This window comes from Emys orbicularis, chromosome 10 (assembly GCF_028017835.1).
Source record: "Emys orbicularis isolate rEmyOrb1 chromosome 10, rEmyOrb1.hap1, whole genome shotgun sequence".
NCBI lineage: Eukaryota > Metazoa > Chordata > Testudines > Emydidae > Emys > Emys orbicularis.
In genome coordinates this window covers 3,290,697-3,310,705 of record NC_088692.1, presented here as the reverse complement: position 1 = coordinate 3,310,705, position 20,009 = coordinate 3,290,697, and the positions used below count along the sequence as shown (strand labels likewise).

The following is a 20,009-nucleotide window of genomic DNA, read 5'->3' as shown; positions in this document are numbered from 1 at the left end:
GCCACTGACTTGCTCTGTCATCTTGGACAAGTCACCACATCTCGCTGTGCCTTAGTTTCCCCATTCGTAAAATGGGGGTGATGATAATCCTGACTGGAGAGCTGTGAGGTTTCACTGATTAACATCTGTGAAGTGCTTGGAGATCCTGGCTGTGATGAAGGGTGCTAGAGAGGGGAAAGGGCTATGTTATCATTCTATCTGCGGGTGGCAGTGCCTGTATAGGTCATCGCTGTCTTAGGCCCCAGTCCTGCAGTTAGCTCTACGCAGAGTCCCATCGATTTCACTGCAGCTCCACTTGGGAACAGGGATCTACCTGTTTGGAGCTTAGTACGGGATCGGGGCCTTACTCTTAAAAGCGTTAACAAGAGCTGAGCCTGTGTCACAGAGACTGCATCCAGACTTAAACGTCCCCCAGGCCAGGCCATGTCTGGTTCAAGGGTTGGGTAAATGTGTGAGTGACTCATCCTTACCACAATCCATGGGGAGCTCGGGCTGAGTTTCACTCTTGGAGCGATGTATATTGAATCTTAAGTGACAGATCTGAAATGTTAATACGTACTTACCCCTTGGTCTGCTTTGAGCTCGGAGGGTGTACTCCATCTAGCCAGGGAATACTGCTTCTGAGCCCTGAACTTCCCGTTGAACTGGTAAACTAAAGCAGAGCTCCTGGCCCATAGTGACAGAAGCCAAGTCCCGTGGATTGCATGAGGCAGAGAAATCTTTCCTTTAGGACACCTCAGATACACAGGGGGACGAATATATTGTTTCCAAATCACTTTCGAATGTCAGGCTTCAAAGCAATAATCCAGGGGCCTTTTTACCCAGAAGGTTTAAGCTGTCACTCACTGCTTCAGGATGGCCATGATTTGGCAAGGTACTCCTGCCGAGCTGAGGAGTTCCTAAGGCCTCAGCCAGCCTTGTAAACTAGGGGCCAAATTCTCTGCTGGGCTAAACGGGCACAGCTCCACTTCAGTTTAAACTAGCTGACCCCACTAGGGGCCGGATCTTGCCGGATGCCAAGTACCCCCGGTTCCCAGTGAACGGAGTGGTGGGTGAGGGCCCCCGGCCATTTCTAGGCTCAGCCCCCAGCAGCTGGCCTATCGAAATTCAACTTCAGCTGGAGATAAGGCAAGTTGAGTCCTGGCAGTTGGTTAGGAAGCTTTGTTCTCTTGGCTCCTTGGTAGCCTTGGGCTGCATTGCTGGTGTTTGGCATCACAGCCACAGAAACAGACCATCTGCACTACACAGTTAGGTCGACACAAGGCAGTTTACGTCGACCGAACTTCAGAAGCGTCTACACTGAAACGTTGCTCCCACTGATGGAACCGCCCCACTCTGCCGACTTCATAACTCCACCTCCCCGAGCGGCGCAGAGTCAGTGTCAATGCGGTGTCAGTGTAGACACTGCGTTACGTACATCCACTGTTACTGGCTTTCAGGAGTCCCCTCACAATGCCCCACTCTGACAGTACAATGGATACAAGCTCTTCTGGGGAAGCCTTGCACCACCAACACAAGGACACCCAGGAGCAATGTAACTACTGCGGCATCTGTATGCCAACCTAAGTTCGGTTGACTTAATAATTTTGAAGTGTAGACATGGCCTCAAAACTCTTACTGTACAAGCTGCTTCCTCACGCTCTGCTCCCTGCAGTGCGGGAAGGGGGTTGCATTTGAATTGTAGAGAAGCTCCTGACTTCACCCTTGGTCTTTCTTTGTATTCAGGAGCCCTTGGTGTTTGCCGAACAGCCATCAGTGAAACTCTGCTGCCAGTTGTGTTGTAGTGTGTTTAAAGATCCAGTCATCACAACCTGTGGGGTAAGGAAGTCCTCTTTCCGCATCACTACCATGGGCTTTGTGAATTAACAATGTGGCTAGCAGCTATGCCACCTCGACTGGTGACCATTAGATCTTGCAAGCCAAGCTGGGTCTGTGCCTAGATGAGGGGAGACCTGCCAGGAAAACTCACGGTGCTCCATGAAAGGTGTTGATGATTAGTAGGTGGCTTTGTCACCTGAGAGTCTATTCTGAACCACTGCCCCACTGAGGTGGTAGGGGGCGCTGTGCTGCCACCTGTGCTATCTGTCAAATGAGATTAAAGATGGTTAAAGATCCCATGACACTTTTCATATTGCATGTTCCAATCTTATTTCAGTTGGGTTTGTAACCCTTCAGTTCCAGTCCTGAAGAGCTTTGCTGTGCAGCGTTTCTGCATTCTGCTGTGTTCCACCCCAGAGCTGGCTGCATTTTAGTGGTGAATAGACTGTTCCCTATCTACCAAGTGTGGCGTGAGGCTTAATTTAGTTAATGCTTTTAAAAGTCTCTAAGACCCTCAGATGAAAGGCACAGTGGAAGGGCAAAGTATTATTAATTACTTTTATATACTCCATTTTATTAGAATGTTAATGGTAGCTGTATATTATTCCCGCTTCTGTGCCACCTGCAAAAGGAATATGTCTTTATGGTAGTGTTGGGTGTATAATTCTCTAATGCTTGTAAAGTGCTGTTGGATCTATAACTAGAGAAGCACAAGGCAGGATGATTATTAAGGTAAGAGTGCTAGCTCTCGTTAGTTGAAGCTTGTTCCTTTTCGCCAGCCAGAAAGCCTGCCTCTCTGTACACAATACCCGTGTGACTGTTCCAGCCAGAAACCTTTCATGTAGACTCTGAGATTTACTGGTTAATATGGAAAATAACCCTTTGCAACAGGAAACCAACTGGTTTCATTTGCAGCTCTTGTTTGGCAGCTCTGGAGGGAGCGCGCAGCTGTGTGAGGCAGGAAAGGGAGGCCACAGCAGAATTGCAGATAATGTATTGCTGTAATAATAACATTGCAATTCTGAAGTGACGATGCCAAGTTGTGGCCTTGTCGCAGACTCCGGAGAACCTACTGAGTCAGATTAGAATCCTGTGAAACGCTGCGGAGTTCGTCTTTCTCTTTTTCTGTCTATGAGCTTTAGCCTGAGAGTGAGTGTGACGGGTTGAATCACAGAAACCCCCTTGGGGCTGCCAACTGATGTGCCAAGACTACATCTGCCCCTGCTTTCCTGCCCTAGCAGCTTAGGACTTCAGTGCCCTGCCTGGTTTGAGCCAGACCCGCTAGCCTGCTGCAAACCCAGACCCAGGTCTGAACCACGTCCCCTAACAGCTGTAGGCTTAACTGAAAGCAGCTTACAGAAGTGTTCCTGTCTTTAACACTCAGATGTCCAACTCCCAATAGGGTCCAAATCCCAAATAAATCCATTTTACCCTGTATAAAGCTTATACAAGGTAAACTCATAAATTGTTTGCCCTCTATAACACTGATAGAGAGAGATGCACAGCTGTTTCCTCCCCCTCCCCAGGTATTAATACATACTCTGGGTTAATTAATAAGTAAAAAGTGATTTTATTAAATACAGAAAGTAGGATTTAAGTGGTTCCAAGTAGTGACAGACAGAACAAAGTGAATTACCAAGTGAAATAAAATAAAACACGCAAATCTAAACCTAATACAGTAATACAACTAAATACAGGTAAAATCTCACCCTGAGAGATGTTTCAATAAGTCCCTTTCACAGACTGGATGCCTTCCTAGTCTGGGCACAATCCTTACCCCTGGTCCAGCCCTTGTTCCAGCTCAGGTGGTAGCTAGGGGATTCCTCATGATGGCTCCTCTCTCCCTCTTTGTTCTGTTCCACCCACTTATATACCTTTTGCATAAGGCGGGAATCCTTTGTCCCTCTGGGTTCCCACCCCCTCCTTCTCAATGGAAAAGCAGGTTAAAGATGGATTCCAGTTCAGGTGACATGATCACATGTCACCGCAAGACTTCATTACCCACTTGCCAGCACACAGGTATACAGGAAGACTTACAGGTAAAACAGGGCCATCTGCAGACAATTGTCCTGGTTAATGGGAGCCATCAAGATTCCAAACCACCATTAATGGCCCACACTTTGCATAATTACAATAGGCCCTCAGAGTTATATTTCATATTTCTAGTTTTAGATACAAGAGTGGTACATTTATAGAAATAGGGTGATCACACTCAGTAGATTATAAGCTTTGTAACGATACTTTACAAGAGATCTTTTGCATGAAGCCTATTCCAGTTACATTATATTCACACCATTAGCATATTTTCATAGTGAGTCGGTTGCTTTAGTTACTGCAGGTTTCTGTTGCACGAGGAGAAAGGTAGATGCTGTGGCTTTTAACATGGCTGGTTACAAGCCACCTTCCCATTCTTCTACCTGCACAGCTGGGCTTGGGACAGACCTAAAAGCTCTCCGGGTGGGGGGGATGAATGCAGGCAATTTGCCAAGTAGCATAGTCCAAGGGGGGGAAAGTTAAACTGTATTTGTCACCTTTGGATGCTTCTTTCATAAATCGTTACTTGTGTCATTTCTGTTTTGTAATGGGGGGGGTGGCAGGGAAACCCGGGTTGGTCTTTGTGGGTAGAGAAATCAGCCCAGAGGATTCAGAGAGGTGCAGAGCAAGTCCCACTGGATTCACTGCAGGTGCTCAGAACCTCTGAGGAGCAGGCCCCTGGTGTGGTTTTTTGGCTTCTTGAACTATATGGCTGTTTTCACACAGCTTCATTTCTCATGGTATGTGTCTGGGTGGTCATAGGGGCGTGTTACGGTACCGAACAGGGAGCGTATCTGCTGTGGCCCACAATCCACGGGGCTCTGGCCTCTGACCGCCTGACACCCCCCTTCTCCCCCTCCCCGGATTATCTGTCTGATCGTGGGGAGTCTGACAGTGCTATTCCTCTTTGCCTCCACAGCACACGTTTTGCAGAAGATGTGCCTTAACATCTGGTAAGTACAGAACCATCCTTGTGCAATGCTCACCTCTCCCTCCCGCGTCACTGGGCCGTTCAGCCTGGCAATCTGTTCCTCTCTTCCTCCTGGAGAAACTGCAGCGCATCAGCCTTAAAGTCTGCCAGGGTCTAGGATGGACCCCCCGAGCCCACCCCATGTGACCTGTTGTGCCTCAGATCAAGGCCCTGGGGGCTCAGTGGGGAAGTACGTAGCTGTGAGCGTTCTTGCTGCGTTGGCATCCCCACTGAGCTCCCAACCCCCATTGCAGCACTTACTGGATTCAGTGCAGGCTGGAGTGGATTCCCTAGGAGCAAAGTATTCCCAAGTCCTGGTCAGGAATGTGGAGTGGATAATCTCCAGGACAGTCAATGACGCAAGCACCAGCGGTGCCAGACGAGTGCTCCGTTCAGCCCCTCTGCTGGGGATAATTGACATGAGTTTTGACAGAGGTGTCATAAATGCCTCCTTTTCTCCTATGGTTGTGTGCAGTGGTGGTGTAGCCGTGTGGGTCCCAGGATATTAGAGAAGCAGGGTGGGGAAGGTCATGTCTTTTACTGGACCAACTTGTGTGGCTCGAAAGCTTGTCTCTCACCAACAGAAGTTGGTCCAATAAGAGGTATTACCGCAGCCAACTTGAGTCTCCTTTCCTCCTGGCATCTGTTCATGCCAGCTCTTCTAGCCGCTGATTTCCAGTCAATCCAAAAGTTAAGCAGCGTTTCGCCTCTTTTCTTCAATAAACTCCGGTTCAGAAAGCTAGGAGAGGCTCTCTCGGAGATGGAGTAGCCAGCACCTCTCTCCTTTGCACACCATGCTATTAAAACCCATCTTTCTCTCTGCTTGGCACATGAACACGAACGGCGCTGTTCCAGCCGCTGTTCCAGCCCCAGGCCCAGCCGTGCTGACTGCTGGGCTTGCCCCCTCTTCCAGGGAAGGCTCCCCGAGGGCTCATTCTGCCTACAGATGTTTGGCTTTCAAGTGAGAAGGCTCCCCCCATTGTCCTCGTTTGCTCCTTCCCACCCCAGGGCTCTGCAGCAGGAGGCTTCGTAGGTGTGATTTTGGCTCTTTGCTCTGGGGTCTGTCCAGCGAACAAAGGCACCAGAGCAGTGTGTGGGAAAGCATCTGTTCCCTTTTCATCAGAGCTGGGGTGCAGATGTTTGTATTCTGTGCACACAGAGAGCGAAAAGAAACCTCCCCTCACCGCCTCTGCCCGCTGAGACAGCAGAGAGGTGGCTGGAGCTGAGGTGGGAAAGACGCCTAGCACAAAGCAATCGGGTTTAAGGCTCTGTTGACTCAGTGACTTTGGAACAGCACTCCCCCCTGCCTCCCCCGCCCCCCCCCCCCAAACTGGGAGTCACGGGGCTCTTTGCAGATCTCTCCCTCGAGCCCTGCGTGTGCCGGGGTTAGTGGTGATCACAGCCAGCCGTGCCCTAGGCTGTGTGACTGGCACTAGTGCAGCTGACGCCTGTTTGACACTTAAGCAAACGGCACCAGTGCAAATGGCTACACGAGAGGTTTCCCCGATGTACATTACAGGCTTGCACTGATGCAGCTGTTCCAGGAGCTGGCTCTGAGGGCTGAAATCAGGGCTAACCCCCAGCATAGATGAGGCCTTAGAGAAAAGAACCTGCACAAACACCACAGAAAACAGGCCTTCCGGGGCCCAGCTGCTCTCTGCTTGGAGTGTCGTAACTAACACCTCTCTCTCCCCTCTCTCCCTCCCTCCCAGAGAAGTGCCCAGTGGACAACGCCAAACTGACTGTGGTTGTTAACAATATTGCTGTGGCCGAGCAGATAGGGGAGCTGTTCATTCACTGTAAATATGGCTGCCGGCCCGCCGCCAGCAGCAAGCCTGCTGCCTTCGAGGTGGACCCCCATGGATGCCCCTTTACCATTAAACTGAGCGCCCGGAAGTAAGTGCCTTGTGAGCAGAGAATGAACTCTCCGGGGCTGGGCCTCTAGTGCCGGTTTATTGCTCTGCGTTTGCCACGTTATATGGCTCCTTGCAACCGTTCTGCTCCCATGGTCCTTCTGTCCAGCCCTGTGCTGCTGGGAATGGGGTGGGTGCAGCAGGGGACGCCCTCTCCTCTGTCTTAGTGAGGCACTAGGAGACGCTGTGTTGCAGTAGCAGGGTCAGAACTGACCCAAACGTCCCTGCACGGGGATGTTGTACTGCTGAATGTGATGCCTTTCAGCTGAGATCTAAAACTGAGGCTCTGGCCACCTGTGACAAGGACCACAGGCTCTCCAAGAGATGGGGCATTAAACCCACTATCCTACCTCCATTCCCTTTTGAGGAATTCCCATCCCGCCTCCCTAATCCGCCCTCTGCCCCCCGCAGCATTTAATTTGCTTCATGTCCTCAGCTGTTGGGTGCTGTTGATCAGCTGCCATTTCATCTGTCTGTGGAAGGACTGATGCAATTGGAGAAGTTGGTGCTGTCCACATGTATGTGGCCTGTGTATCCTCCAGCAATTGCAGCTGTATTCTTACTGCAAACCTGGTTAAATGGAGGTTCAAAGATAGCTTCCAGCATCAGAACAAGTGTGTATCTCGAGAGGGGAAGGTTTTGATTAGCTGGAGTTCTCGTAAGGGCTGCTTTGCTCCACGCCCTGTCAAGCCGTGTGGTTTCCCATCCTCTCTGCCTGTCGGTGACTTTCTCTCCTTTGTGCCTTTCCCTGTGTGCACAGAGATCACGAAGGCAGCTGTGATTACAGACCAGTTCGCTGTCCCAATAACCCCAGCTGCCCACCTCTCTTGAAAATGAACCTGGAGGCGCATCTCAAAGAGTGTGAACACATCAAGTGCCCTCATTCCAAATACGGGTAAGCAGTGGGGCTCCAGGAACTGGCACCGGGAGAGCTGGCTGGGCCCTTCACTGCTAGGGGGGGTTGGACTCCATTTCTGGGCTGTCTTTCAGACACCGGGTTCTTGAGCTGTGCTGGGCAGGGCCCTGAGACCGAATCTGGTGCTTGGCCTCACTCTCCGGGGCCAAGAAGGTCTGCAGAAGCGAGCACGTTGAGCTCCCCCCGAGGAGAGCATAGCCCATGCTGCTCAGGTGTGACCACTGCTGGCCCTTCGGGAGTGTCCCAAGGAGACTGCAATGGGAGAGCCTCCTAGAGAGAGTGGCGGGATCTGTCCAGGGCAGAACTGATACAAGGATAAGGAAAGTGCAGCTGAGGCCGGTGCTCTCTGTGCTGGAATCCCTGGGCAGGAAGGTATCCTGGTCTGGGAAATGCCCTGCCTGCAGGACACGAGGCCTGAGGGCACTGGCATGGCTAGGACCCAGTGCCAGAGGTGGAGGCTGGAAGGTGGCTGTTGTGTGAGGAGACTCCCTTCTGATGTATGGCTGCAGAGCTCGGCTCTGCTAGAACAGTTGCAATGCACAGACCAGCCTCGGCAATTTGCCAGGAGCCTGGGTGCATGCGTGAGGCCCAAGCCGGCACCCACTGTGTCAGCTGGAGCTTGCCCCTTGACTTCAACGGCAGCTGGACAGGGCCTTCGCGGAGCACGTGCACTGACATAATACTTTGGATCCTGCCTGGGATCTGCTTGTTCTTGGAACTTCCTGGAGAGAGGGATCGGAAGAGCCTACTTGGGCGAGTTCCCCAGCAGGACCAGGTGCAGCTGCTCAGCCTTCTCCTGTGGTTACAGGGGAGGGGTGGCTGCAGCCACGATTGGCCTTTGGGCACTGCAGCACCATAGAGATCCCTCCAGAGGGGAGTGGGGCGCAAGAGCCTTCGCCTGTAGCTGTCTAAATGCCCAGCGCAGGAGCCAGTGGGCACTAGGCCCTCCCGACAGAGCCTGGCTCCAGCCTCCATCTCTCCCCTTCCCTCCAGGTGTACGTTCATAGGAAATCAAGACACCTACGAGACTCACTTGGAGATGTGTAAGTTTGAGGGGCTGAAGGAGTTCCTGCAGCAGACAGATGACCGCTTCCACGAGATGCAGGTGGCAATGGCTCAGAAGGACCAAGAAATCGCCTTCCTGCGCTCAATGCTGGGCAAGCTCTCAGAGAAGATTGACCAGTTGGAGAAGAACCTGGAACTCAAGTTTGGTGAGTCTCCGGGCCAAGGGCCTGGCTCCTCCTTCAGGGCTTTACAGCTAGGTGGTCAGGTTTGTCAAGGGTTTAAACTTCCCATTCGTACCATAGTGAAAACTAGCTGTGGGCAAACCTCGGGAGGGTCAGGGATTCCCTTTGGCTGAACAACCAAAATTGAGCTGATCTTCGGAGCTACCTGGATTTCTTGGGTGTGCAGGTTTGGGGCCTGATCCGACAGCTCTTATGCTGGAAATAATTTCCCTTGGGAATTGTAAGGTCCCTTATTAAGGTTTACCATGACTCAGCTTCCAAACAAGTGTTTCTTTATTAGTCCAAAGGCCACTGGGTCTTAATTACATCAACACACACACACTTACTTTATATCCTAACACAATACAGTTGTAAGCATCGGCCAAAATACTCACAGCACAGTCAGGCCTGGGAGTAACTCCAAAGGGGTTAGGAAAAGGCTCTGCTAGAGAGACATCTGCAAGCCTTGCTTTTTATACCCCAGAACGAACAAGTGATGTTCTTACTGGTTAGTGAACGTTCGCCAAAGACACAAAAGGGAGTCGGAGCTGAACCCTGCACCTGGGGCCCAATTAACCAGGGTGTTTATATTTCTGTTAGTTCAACCCCCGCCTTCAATAAGGTAACTGCAGGTATTTCCAGGGTCACGACAAATGTAACACAAACAACCCGTCTCTGTGCAAACACCCTGGGGTAGTGAGTGAGTTTCCTGGCCAGGCGGCCCTGGGGGTGACGGCCCTGCCGTTCTGTCGCCCTAGATGTGCTGGATGAGAACCAAAGCAAGCTGAGCGAGGACCTGATGGAGTTCCGCAGGGATGCCTCCATGCTAAATGTGAGTCCTTTGCATGATACGGGGCGTCGGGGAGGAGCCTGTCCATCGTAGTCATCTGGGTTTCTGGTGAAGAAAGGGTTAACCGCATGTACTTGTAAAGCTTCTCTTCCCGTGGGCGGGGGAGACCCGGGTTAGGGGTTCAAAATGGCCAAGACCTAGTTCCCTCCGCACTGGCTCTGATCGCCCCCAGTTTTGTTTTTGCCGTAGCCAGGCAGGGATCCCTGCGTGCACAAGGTGCAAAGGGCACCAGAGCACAGCTGGAATCTGGCCCGGGTGGGCAGCCCGGCTGCCTGCAGAAGCCCTTGGAATTGGCTTGGAGGCCTTAGTGTGGCACAGGCTGGAGTCAGGCTGTGGTGCCGGAGCCCTGGGCTGCTACAGCAGGACACTTGTTGCAAGTAGCCAGGGCTTTGCCCGGAACTCTAGCACTCCTGGGCCTTTCGTTGCAGCCAGGGATCGGCCCAGGGCTGGTTCTTTGGGTCTTTACCGCAGTTCTCTCTTACCACTGGCAGGAGAATTGTGCAGAGCCACAGTAATTGTCTAGTACTAACACGTAGCAGGCCCTTGGCAGCCCCTTCTGGCGCTTCTCAGGGCATTGATAAGATCACCTTCCAGCCAGGGTTCAGGTGGGACACGTCCCGCCAGGAGCGCACACCCCAGCTCTGTGCATGCTGCTCAGGACTGAATGCAGAGCGCGCTAGACCTGACGGGGCCAGATACAGCCAGCAAAGCGGCTCCGTTGGAGATGGCAAGGCCCGGGCCCCGGAGCACTGTGTCGAGTGACCCCTGCAATATTTTCAGGCAAAGTGGATTTGGAAAGCACCGCAGAATGAGTAGCTCCTCATGACTGCCTGGCCCTGCCCGGTGTCGGTTTTAGGAAGAGGAAGGATTGTGCATTTTGAAAGGTGTACGAGTGTCCACGTCCAGACCCTGATCCCAGGGAGACCCGGGCTGAGCCCCGTACCCACAGGAGCGTGAAAGCAGGTGCCTGCTCACCTCTGCAGAGACAACATGCATGGCTATAAGGAAGGTGCTTCCAGACCTCCGCTTTCCCCTGGCCAGAGAACGAACCCCCTGGGTGAGCACTGCCAGGCGCTCCTGTCCTCAGTCCAGAGGTTGCTGGCTGGAGCTCTCAGCGTTTGCAGGGAGTGGCTCAGACTCCGTGGGAAGCCTAGCGGAGTGCCTGCCAGTGCCGGGACTCCGGATTGATTCCAGTTGCTCTGTTTCTAACCCTGCCTGGTTTGTTTTTCAGGATGAACTGTCCCACATCAACGCCCGCCTCAACATGGGCATCCTAGGATGTGAGTACACGCTTGATGCTCTCTCCCTCGGCTTGCCCCAGAATGTTAGGCTTGTTGTTACGATTTCTCAGCAGATCCCTTTTGGAGCAAAGCATCAGCTGACTCAGTGTATTTCCCATGATGCATTTCAGGCTCGTGTAACACACCAGCTCTTGTCTGTAGAACCCTCCCCTCTGAGTTCCATGGCCGGTTCTGTGCTGGCAGGGCGTAGCGTCATGGTTCCCCTAACCTCCTCCTGCCTCTTCTCACTCCATAGCGTACGATCCTCAGCAGATCTTCAAATGCAAGGGGACCTTTGTCGGGCACCAAGGCCCTGTCTGGTGTCTGTGTGTTTACTCCATAGGAGACTTGCTTTTCAGTGGCTCCTCAGACAAAACCATTAAGGTAAGAGCCCCGCAGCATGTGCGCACTTTAGACAGGACCATCCACCCCTCAGCTGGGCTCGGAGTGTAGCTCCACATCCGAGTTTACCTGCTCGGCCCCAGGTTTGAGCTGAAATGGCTCTTCCCAACTCCACCTGGGCCGGAAGCATTGTTCAGTTCTCTGCATGAAGATGCCAGACCCGCGTGTCTCCTCTCAGGAGACAAATACAGTCTTCTGAGCTTTATGAAACCCTGATCCTGATCTCACACCTGTTGTTCATGTTTTCACCTTGTCCCAATTCAGCCTTTAGAGAGTGTTTCAGCTGCTAATTCTTTATTTTCCATGGTGGCTAAAGCCCTTTTAGAAGCTGGAAAACAAAATAGATTTTCCCTATGAAATGTGTCTATTTTACAAACATTGTTTGCTTTTCCTTGTCCTGCATTTGAATAGAGCAAATTGACAGTCCGACCAAAACAACATTTTCAAATGTTATCCTGGCCAGCCGCCAGTGTCACGGATGATTGACTGATGGACGGATGTCAGCAAAGCTCTGGGAATTGTGAATTTCACTGATTACTAGAAAACGGGGTGCCTATAGACCCTACATAAACAGAGACTGTCATGGTTGAATCTTGGTTCTTTTTGGTTTATTTATTCAAGGGCTGGGAGCCAGGATTTCTGGGTTCCCATCCTGCTTGAGTTGCTGATGCTCAGATTTGGGGCAAGTCACTTGAGGCCTGATTGATTGGATTTTCTCCCCAGGGGAGACATCAGGGAATTGACATCAGGGAATGCTGTGCGTATCCAGCACCAATGGCAATTGGCCTGGTCATCTATCTGGGCCTCACGCTGGGAGTAATAATTCTTAACTCCCTCTGGCCAAGGGGCACTGGAAGTCTTAATGCATGGGAAGTGCTTAAAGATCTGAGGCTGGCAAAGCCTAACTCTTAGCGTTCCATTTGTCTGCATTTTTCTCCCAATACTTTGCATTCTGAGATGAAGGACCTGGTTTCCATTGGCTGGAGCCACAAATGCCAACATGTAGGCATGGTGGGGTATCCAATTAGGGAGGCCAGATTAGAAAAGCAGGCCCGAGCTTGGTTAGCAGGAACCGCCCTCTTCTCTCTGCCTGTGTCCTGCTCTCGCAGTATGGAAAACGGTTGCTGTACGGTTGGTTTTGAGGTCACTTGTACTAATAGCACATAATACTCAGCAGCTGAAATCCCCATGCGGCAGGAATGATAATGGGGAACACACATTCTTCATGCTCAGACACTGGGAGTGGTGAGAAAAGCTAGCCGGGTGGTGACTAGCACTCACCGCCCATGTGTTTGCCTGAGTCCATCAGGGTCCCCCAGCTGAAATTGCCTGGCATTTTCTTACTACGGGTTTTAGGGAAGTTTGTTATCTGCCCTAGCGCTGTGGAGTGGCTGTGGCTGCATTTCAGGGTTTGGTGTCCCTTGGAAATGCAGCCTGACCCTGCTTGCGAAATTTCCTTTCCTAGATGTGCTCATCTCTGCCGGTCAGACAGGAAAACAGGTGCACCGAGGACACAGGAAACAGCGGACTGATTTCCCTGCTCTCCTGGATCAGCTGACTTCCTGCTCTGATCCCCAGCTGCTCTGGAGAGCAGGCATGGGGTCTCCTGCTAACTTGTCTTTCCTGTTAGGTGTGGGATACCTGCACCACATACAAGTGCCAAAAGACCTTGGAGGGCCACGATGGGATTGTCCTCGCTCTCTGCATTCAGGGGTGAGTGGAGCGGATGATTTTTGTGCCGCTGGGGGGGGAAATGGGGAATTGCGACGAGAGACTTGTGGTCTGTTCTCTGGCCTCTCCTAATTAGTGAATTATGAGAAGAGGGACTAAGATGTTAATTTCCTTCCTAATTCTGGCGTGCGCATGTGCACCAGGCTTTTACACACATGCGCATGTGGATGGGAGGGGCCAGAATCCCAGATCTCCCCGTTTAATAAGCCAGAGGGACAAATGGGCAAAGTCATCAGAGTGAAAAGCCCCTTGGTCCCAGCCCTGTGCGTCTGGGAGATGATGAGCAGAGTGTTTTGTTTGGGGACAGGGGGTGTCGCCCCGGCTCCTTTCCTCTGAGCAGGCAGGGGTGGGGCGAGGAGGGTCTGAAAGGTGCGAGGTTCCTGTTCCTGTGTCCCGTGAGCAGAGCCCCCGGGACAGCTGGAATCCCACCGCTGACTGACGCCCTTTCATTGTCTTGTGACGTTCCAGGAACAAGCTGTACAGCGGCTCTGCTGACTGCACCATCATTGTGAGTATCCGACGTCGCCGTGGGAGGTTACAGGGCACAACAGCTTGTGAAAAGCAGCACCTCCAATGTCCTCTTGGCTGGGAATGGCCGGAGAGAGCAAGAGAACAAAGGAATCCCTTGCGTGTGGTTTCCCCATCCCGGGGATGAATTATAATAATAAAAGGGGGGCGTTTGTCTCTTTCAAGTGCCCTACACTTGACTAGACGCCCCAGTGCAGAGTGGGAAGCCAGGGCATTGAACTGGCTCAGGGCTGACCATACGGGGCTTGGAGTAACTGACAAGTTCTAATCCAGCAGTGGCTTCCTGGGAAGGCTCTGTCCTGCCCCACGAGGGACCTGGCCTCCAGCTTCTGTGGCCAGCCAGGGCTGGGAGTGGGGCACAGAGCCGCTGACTCCTCGCCACCTCTTCTGCTGATTCACAGGAGGCTGTGTTAGTGTCTGGGATGAGAGTCCCACTCAGGAGCCCTCCCGTCGAACCTACGCCCATCAGAGAGGGGCTATATCCTCTGGGCACAGATGCCGTCTATCCTATGTCACAGCTGCCCTTGCTGTGTTTTCCTGCTGGGGGTATTTCCAGGGCAGACAGGCGAGAGGGGGAACTGCAGGGGGTTTCCAGAGCAGGCCAATCCCTAACCGACTTTGTCTTCCTTTTCGAGGTCTGGGATATTCAAACCTTGCAGAAGGTGAACACGATCCGAGCGCATGACAATCCTGTTTGCACTTTGGTCTCCTCACACAACATGCTGTTCAGTGGCTCCCTTAAAGCCATTAAGGTAGAGGGCTGAGAAGGCACCTGTTGGGGTTGGGTGGCCATTTGGGGAGAAGTTCGCTGGCAAGAAAAGGCTCTTTTGGGCCTGCGTGCGTCTGTCTGCACGTGGTCTGGTTAGCGCTGCAGCGTGAGCTTAGGGGGAGACAGACACTAGGAGGGACAGCTAGTGCTCCCTGCAGCCGAGGCTGCAAGTAGATTTTGGAGCAGCTGACTGAAGAGCCTTGCTTGTTTGTGTTGACTCCTACAAATCGGAGGCTGTGGGCACGTGTGTAGTTGGTGTGTACTTGTGCAAACACACAGACCCATGCGGGGGCTCGTGTACCATGTGCTTAGAGCAGGGGACTGGGATCAGGGCCAAGATCGCCACAAGGGAGCAGTGATTTCAGGTGCCTGTTTTTGGGTGTCCAACCTGAGAGCCCTTCAAAGGGGCTGGTTTCCAGAGGGTGCGTGCCACAGTCTGGCCGTCGGGGGCCATTCAAGGTGTCTGGTTGGGCACCCACAATTGCAAGTCCTTTGGAAAATCTCGGCCAGCTCTCCTGGGTTCTGTTTCCAGCTCTGCTGACAAGTCACCATGTGATCTTGGGTGAGCTGCTTAGCTTGGCTGTGCCTCCATTTCCCCATCTGTTGGGGTGTCGTGTGGCTCAAGGGCTTTGGGACTTGTCAGGCACCAGAGAGCTGTAATTCAAACAACCTGCGTTTAGTAAATATGCATTTAAAAAATAAACCTGGCTCCATGTGTGCCAGGTGAGTGGAGCAGAAAACTAACACCTGCTTCTAAAGCTGCTCCAATGTCCTCTCCTCCTGACGCACGTGCCTCAGTGCTGTTCCCCTGCATTGCTCCCTGGCTTCGCAGCTGCTGCTGGACTGCTCAGTCGAGGGTTCTGGGGACGCTGTATGTATGTTGTATTGCAGCCCCCTAGCACAGGGCGGGCGAGTCCCAGGCAGAAAACATTCTCCACTGCAGTTGCTTCTGTTTAAACTTCCAGGCATGTGGCTCACGTTAGAGACGGGCTGTACAAACGGCAGTGTGAATTTATCTGTAGATCAGCAGCTGCAGTGGATCTTCCCAGGGCCTGACACTGCCGCTCTCACTTCTCCCCCCACATGCAAGGGCCAGTATGGGATCGAGGCCCCACTTCCACCCTCTTTGGGGACCTTGTGTTGTCTCTCTGCACAGAGGTGGATTTCGTGCAGGAAGCAGCCCTGCAGAGTTAGTCGTAGCCATTTGGACTGGTCTTTCTGACCACAATGGCCCTGCTTAGCAGTGTGCAAGCTGACCCGTCGTGTGTGTGTGTGTGTGTGTGTGTGTGCCTGCCACAGGTCTGGGACATCGTGGGCACCGAACTCAAGCTGAAAAAGGAATTGACAGGTCTCAATCACTGGGTGCGAGCACTTGTGGCTTCTCAAAACTATCTCTACAGTGGGTCTTACCAAACAATCAAGGTAAGTACGCTGATGACGTGTGTGTGTGTGAGTAAAGCACCTTCCAACCTCCAGCACTAACTTCCTATCTGTGCAAAACCAAAGGCAGCCAGGAGCACTCGGCAGCGTGCTTTCACAGCTGTTGCGTCACTGACACATTGGAGTTTACTCCGGCGATTGTGGCTGGTAGGTTCCCATCTTTGCAGTAAGATCAGAGTTTGGCAGGTCCAAGCTGCTGTTTGACATTAGCCAAGACCAACACTGCCATGTAGCCATGGCCCTTCTCCAGCTGCTGGGACGTTGTCGTCTAGTCTCTGGCACTGACCCTGCTGCTGCTAAGAGAAGAGGGGCAGTGTCTGGGCTGCAGAATCACCATCATTCTGCATTTGGTTCCTGTAAGAGTCTCGTCTTTGTTGGCCCAGTCCCTGCTGGTTAACTTAGCAGCTGGTGTCTGGACTGTTGGAAAGTTGGGGTACATTGTGCCTGGAGCCCCCTGCTCCGCACCCTCTCCCCTCCTGTGACAATGGGCCCACCTCCCCTTCCCTTTCTGGGACAGGACCAGGCTCAGGCCTGGTTCTGCTGGGCCCAGCTCTGTATTTTGCTGCCCGTCAGACGCTGGCTATGGGAGTGGTGCAGCTCGTGCCCCGGTAGGAACTTGGCCAAGAGCCTTTCCACCTGTTGCCGGCCCATTGGCCCTGCCTGGGACAGAGCCACTGGCCCCGACGGGCCCTCCAGCCAGTCTGGAAAGGCACCACCGGCTACGCACTGAGAGGAATCCAGTGTATCGCTCCGGGGCTCACTCATTCCTACTGGGCTACTGCACTGGGGCGCCGCTGACCTGGACGGGGGCTGTTTCAGATCTGGGACATCCGGAACCTGGAGTGTGTCCATGTGCTGCAGACGTCAGGGGGCAGCGTGTACTCCATCGCCGTGACCAACCATCACATCGTGTGTGGCACCTACGAGAACCTCATCCATGTAAGAACACAGAGGCCGGCGGCGCAGCCCTGCCGCTCACTCCCTGCAGAACAGGGGCACAGCATGGCTAGCCGTGCCGGGATATCCCCAGCATCTGCTGTGCCAACGGGCCCACCTCCCTCCTGCCCAGCGGGCTGACGGAGCACCCTGAGGGATAAGAGATGGACTCCACTGAGGCTATCCAGGCCGTGTGCTTTCCCATTCTCTAGGGGCTGGCCTGAGACCCACCCTCTCGGTGCTGGGGGTGCCAGGCAGTCAGAGGGTGCTGTTACCCTCTCTGATTGGTCCCGCTCTGCAGGCCTGGGCGCTGGCCTAGCTTGCTCCCGCTCCGCACCCTTGGATGTTGGCTTCGTCACTCTGAGCCGTCTCTCTCCTGTTCTCCTTGCTCAGGTCTGGGATATCGAGTCGAAGGAGCAGGTGCGCACGCTGACCGGGCACGTGGGGACGGTGTACGCCCTGGCCGTCATCTCCACGCCGGATCAAACCAAAGTCTTCAGCGCGTCGTACGATCGCTCTCTCAGGGTACGTGCTGCCGTGTCCTTGCCTAGCTGGGGGAGAGGCTCCCGAGGCTGAGGGGGAAGCAGCGTTGGGAGGCTAGTCCCCACGTAGACCTCGCACCCTTCACCTGCAGCCCTTACGGCTCTCCTTTGCTTTTAGGTTCTCCGTGTCCGGTAAGGAGGGGGCAACTGGCTGCTGCAGGGGACTGGGAGTGAGGGGTCCTGGGTCAAGTCCCGACTCCTTGTGCCCTTCCACTGTGTGTTCCTCAGTCCCTCCAGCTGTAAAATGGGGCTCGGTGTCTTCGTGTTTGGAGAGCTGCCGATGCAAGGGGGCTGCAGAGCGCTGCTGTTCCCGGTGACACTGACTAGTGATGCCACAGTGCAGAGCCTTGCCAGAACCTGTTCACTACGGACCGGTCCGGCTCTGGCCTGGCACTCGGGAGAACTGGGGTTAGTTAGTACCCGGCGGTGGGGCACTGGGCCGGCCACTGAACTGAAGGAGTGAGAGGCAGGCAGATGTGGTGGTGATGGGACCATGTCCATATCCAGACAGCCGGGACGTGGTGACGCAGAGAGACTGTCTCAGTTCAGCACCCCAGGCCTGGCTCCTGTAACTAACACGGGTCCCTGGGAGAGTAACATAGGTCCCCGAAGGGCAAGGGAGGCCTCTAGGCTGGGGGTGGAGAATTCTTTGGTCTTTGTTCGCACTCCAGGTTGTTTCCTTCCCTTCGTGGCCAGAGCCCTCTCCTCTGAGCCCCCTTGGTGCCTGGGCAGACAGGCCTTGCGGTCCCCAGCTTCGCATTCACACATCCCTGCATGTGCTTCCAGGTGTGGAGCATGGACAACATGATTTGCACTCAGACGCTGCTGCGGCACCAGGGCAGCGTGACGGCGCTCGCAGTCTCCAGGGGCCGCCTCTTCTCTGGCGCTGTGGACAGCACTGTCAAGGTCGGTCGCCCCTGGGCTTTCCCACTGCAGCTTCCTCACCGGGGGGAGAACCCAGAGCCCAGCAGCTTGTCCTGGCGGGAGGGGGTAGAAGCACCAGCTGAGATTACCCTGGGGGGGCTGCAGCTTGGGGAGAGCAGCTGTTGCCCACGATGTGTCCACTCTTCGGGGGGCTGTGGCTGCAGGGCTGGGGTTCCTGGGCAGGCCAAGAGCTCCCCTTTCCTCCTGGGTCACTAGGGCAGCAGCCACGAGTCGGGGAGCAGAACGGGCCCCAGCTGGCCAGCAGGGATCGCTATGGGCTCCGCTTCGAGAAGGGCGTTTTTGGGGAGGGAGAGGAAGGAACCAGCTGGGTTCCCTTGACTGACCTGGATCCCTGTTCACCCGTCCCTCCCTGCCTCCACAGGTCTGGACGTGCTAACGGCAGCAGCTGCACCGGTCCTGCACCCCGAGCTACCAAAATCTCCTTCTCCTCTGCCGGCCTGTTGGATGACTGACACCGCCCTGAAATAGCTGCTGCCGCCCTCTGCTCACCACCACCACCTGCTGCCTTCCATCGGCCACAGCAACTGCGCCCTCAGCATCGCTCGTCCCTCCGACCTGCCGTCGCCCAGGGACGCCCCAGAAGTCAGCCGTGTCCCATGAAATAGGTGGGAGACCTGGCCTGCTGCGAGGGCCGGTGGGTCACTGCTGTTCTCCGTACTGCACACAGCACTGGGCAAGGGTTTGTTACTGTGGCGTCACCATGGCAGAGCCTGACCCAAAGGCTCGGCGCGCCAAACGGGACATGTGCTGGCTGGGCTGGTCGGGCCAAGCAAGGCGCAGTTGGCGTGGACGGCAGGCGGCAATGGGACAGCACAACTCAGCTGGTCGCAGCGGAGCCTGTCGAGGAAGTGAAGGACCAGGAGCGAGGTCACTTTGCAAACAGGAGAACTGAGCTTCGGCCTTGTCCTCCGCCCGGGCCCCTCTCTGTCGCTCTCGTATTTAATTTGACTGCCCAGACGATAGCGAGCTGTTGTTTGGCCTTTCAAGAGGAATCTTCCTTGTGTAGCCAGGTACGATTTTTACACCACAAGCTAGTTCTCTGATCAAGTAACATGAGCGCATCGGTTCACCCTCCCTGTAATTACAGTCTCCACATTAAAGAGAAAAAGCCTCTGTTGCATTTTTACTCACATTTTCTACGGTTTTTAAGATTGTAATATAATTGGATTATTTCTTCATTGACAATAAAAGTGGAAAGAGCTGTTCCAGGCACGTGTGAGTTACTTGGGGGTGGCTCGCTGGGGGAGGGCCAGCTGCCACCCGCCTGGCCTTCCACGGGCACGCACTTCCCAACCCTGCACACCTGGGCAGGGGAGCTCGTCCCTGCGCCAGGCACAGCAGGTGTGGGAGGCCACTAGGGGTATGTCTACACAGCCGCTAGACACCCACAGCTGGCCTGAGCCCCGGCAGCCTGAGTCAGCTAAGGGCTGTTTTATGGCTGTGTAGACTGCTGGGCTTTGCTGGGACCCTGCGAGGGTCCCAGAGCTCGGGCTGCAGCCTGAGCCCCGAAGTCTACACAGCCATGAAACAGTCCCACAGCGTGAGCCAGCTGGCAGAGGCCAGCCATGGGTTTTTCTTTGCAGTGTAGACCTAGGGTAAGGCAAGAGCCATGAGAAGTGAATGGTGAGGCACCCGCGGGGGTGAAGTGAGTTCTTTAAAAATTCTTCTCCCATTGGCATAGGTGCTTGGGGGCTTTCCCCTCCGTACGC

At 54.0% G+C, this 20,009-nt stretch overlaps 1 protein-coding gene across 1 annotated transcript in view; it reads left to right on the top strand.

Annotated features, from left to right (window-relative positions):
* Positions 1 to 19,502, top strand: part of TRAF7 (TNF receptor associated factor 7) — a 46,949-nt gene extending 27,447 nt beyond the window's left edge. The window contains exons 6-21 of the mRNA XM_065411869.1: positions 1,726 to 1,818; positions 4,772 to 4,805; positions 6,535 to 6,718; positions 7,496 to 7,630; positions 8,645 to 8,862; positions 9,636 to 9,709; positions 10,959 to 11,007; positions 11,264 to 11,391; positions 13,040 to 13,122; positions 13,609 to 13,648; positions 14,304 to 14,420; positions 15,737 to 15,859; positions 16,697 to 16,816; positions 17,207 to 17,338; positions 18,142 to 18,261; positions 18,662 to 19,502. Of these exons, the coding sequence (XP_065267941.1) occupies positions 1,726 to 1,818; positions 4,772 to 4,805; positions 6,535 to 6,718; positions 7,496 to 7,630; positions 8,645 to 8,862; positions 9,636 to 9,709; positions 10,959 to 11,007; positions 11,264 to 11,391; positions 13,040 to 13,122; positions 13,609 to 13,648; positions 14,304 to 14,420; positions 15,737 to 15,859; positions 16,697 to 16,816; positions 17,207 to 17,338; positions 18,142 to 18,261; positions 18,662 to 18,676 (1,665 nt within the window). The 3' untranslated portion in view covers positions 18,677 to 19,502. The remainder of the gene's footprint in view (positions 1 to 1,725; positions 1,819 to 4,771; positions 4,806 to 6,534; positions 6,719 to 7,495; positions 7,631 to 8,644; positions 8,863 to 9,635; positions 9,710 to 10,958; positions 11,008 to 11,263; positions 11,392 to 13,039; positions 13,123 to 13,608; positions 13,649 to 14,303; positions 14,421 to 15,736; positions 15,860 to 16,696; positions 16,817 to 17,206; positions 17,339 to 18,141; positions 18,262 to 18,661) is intronic.
* Positions 19,503 to 20,009: the final 507 nt, after the last annotated feature.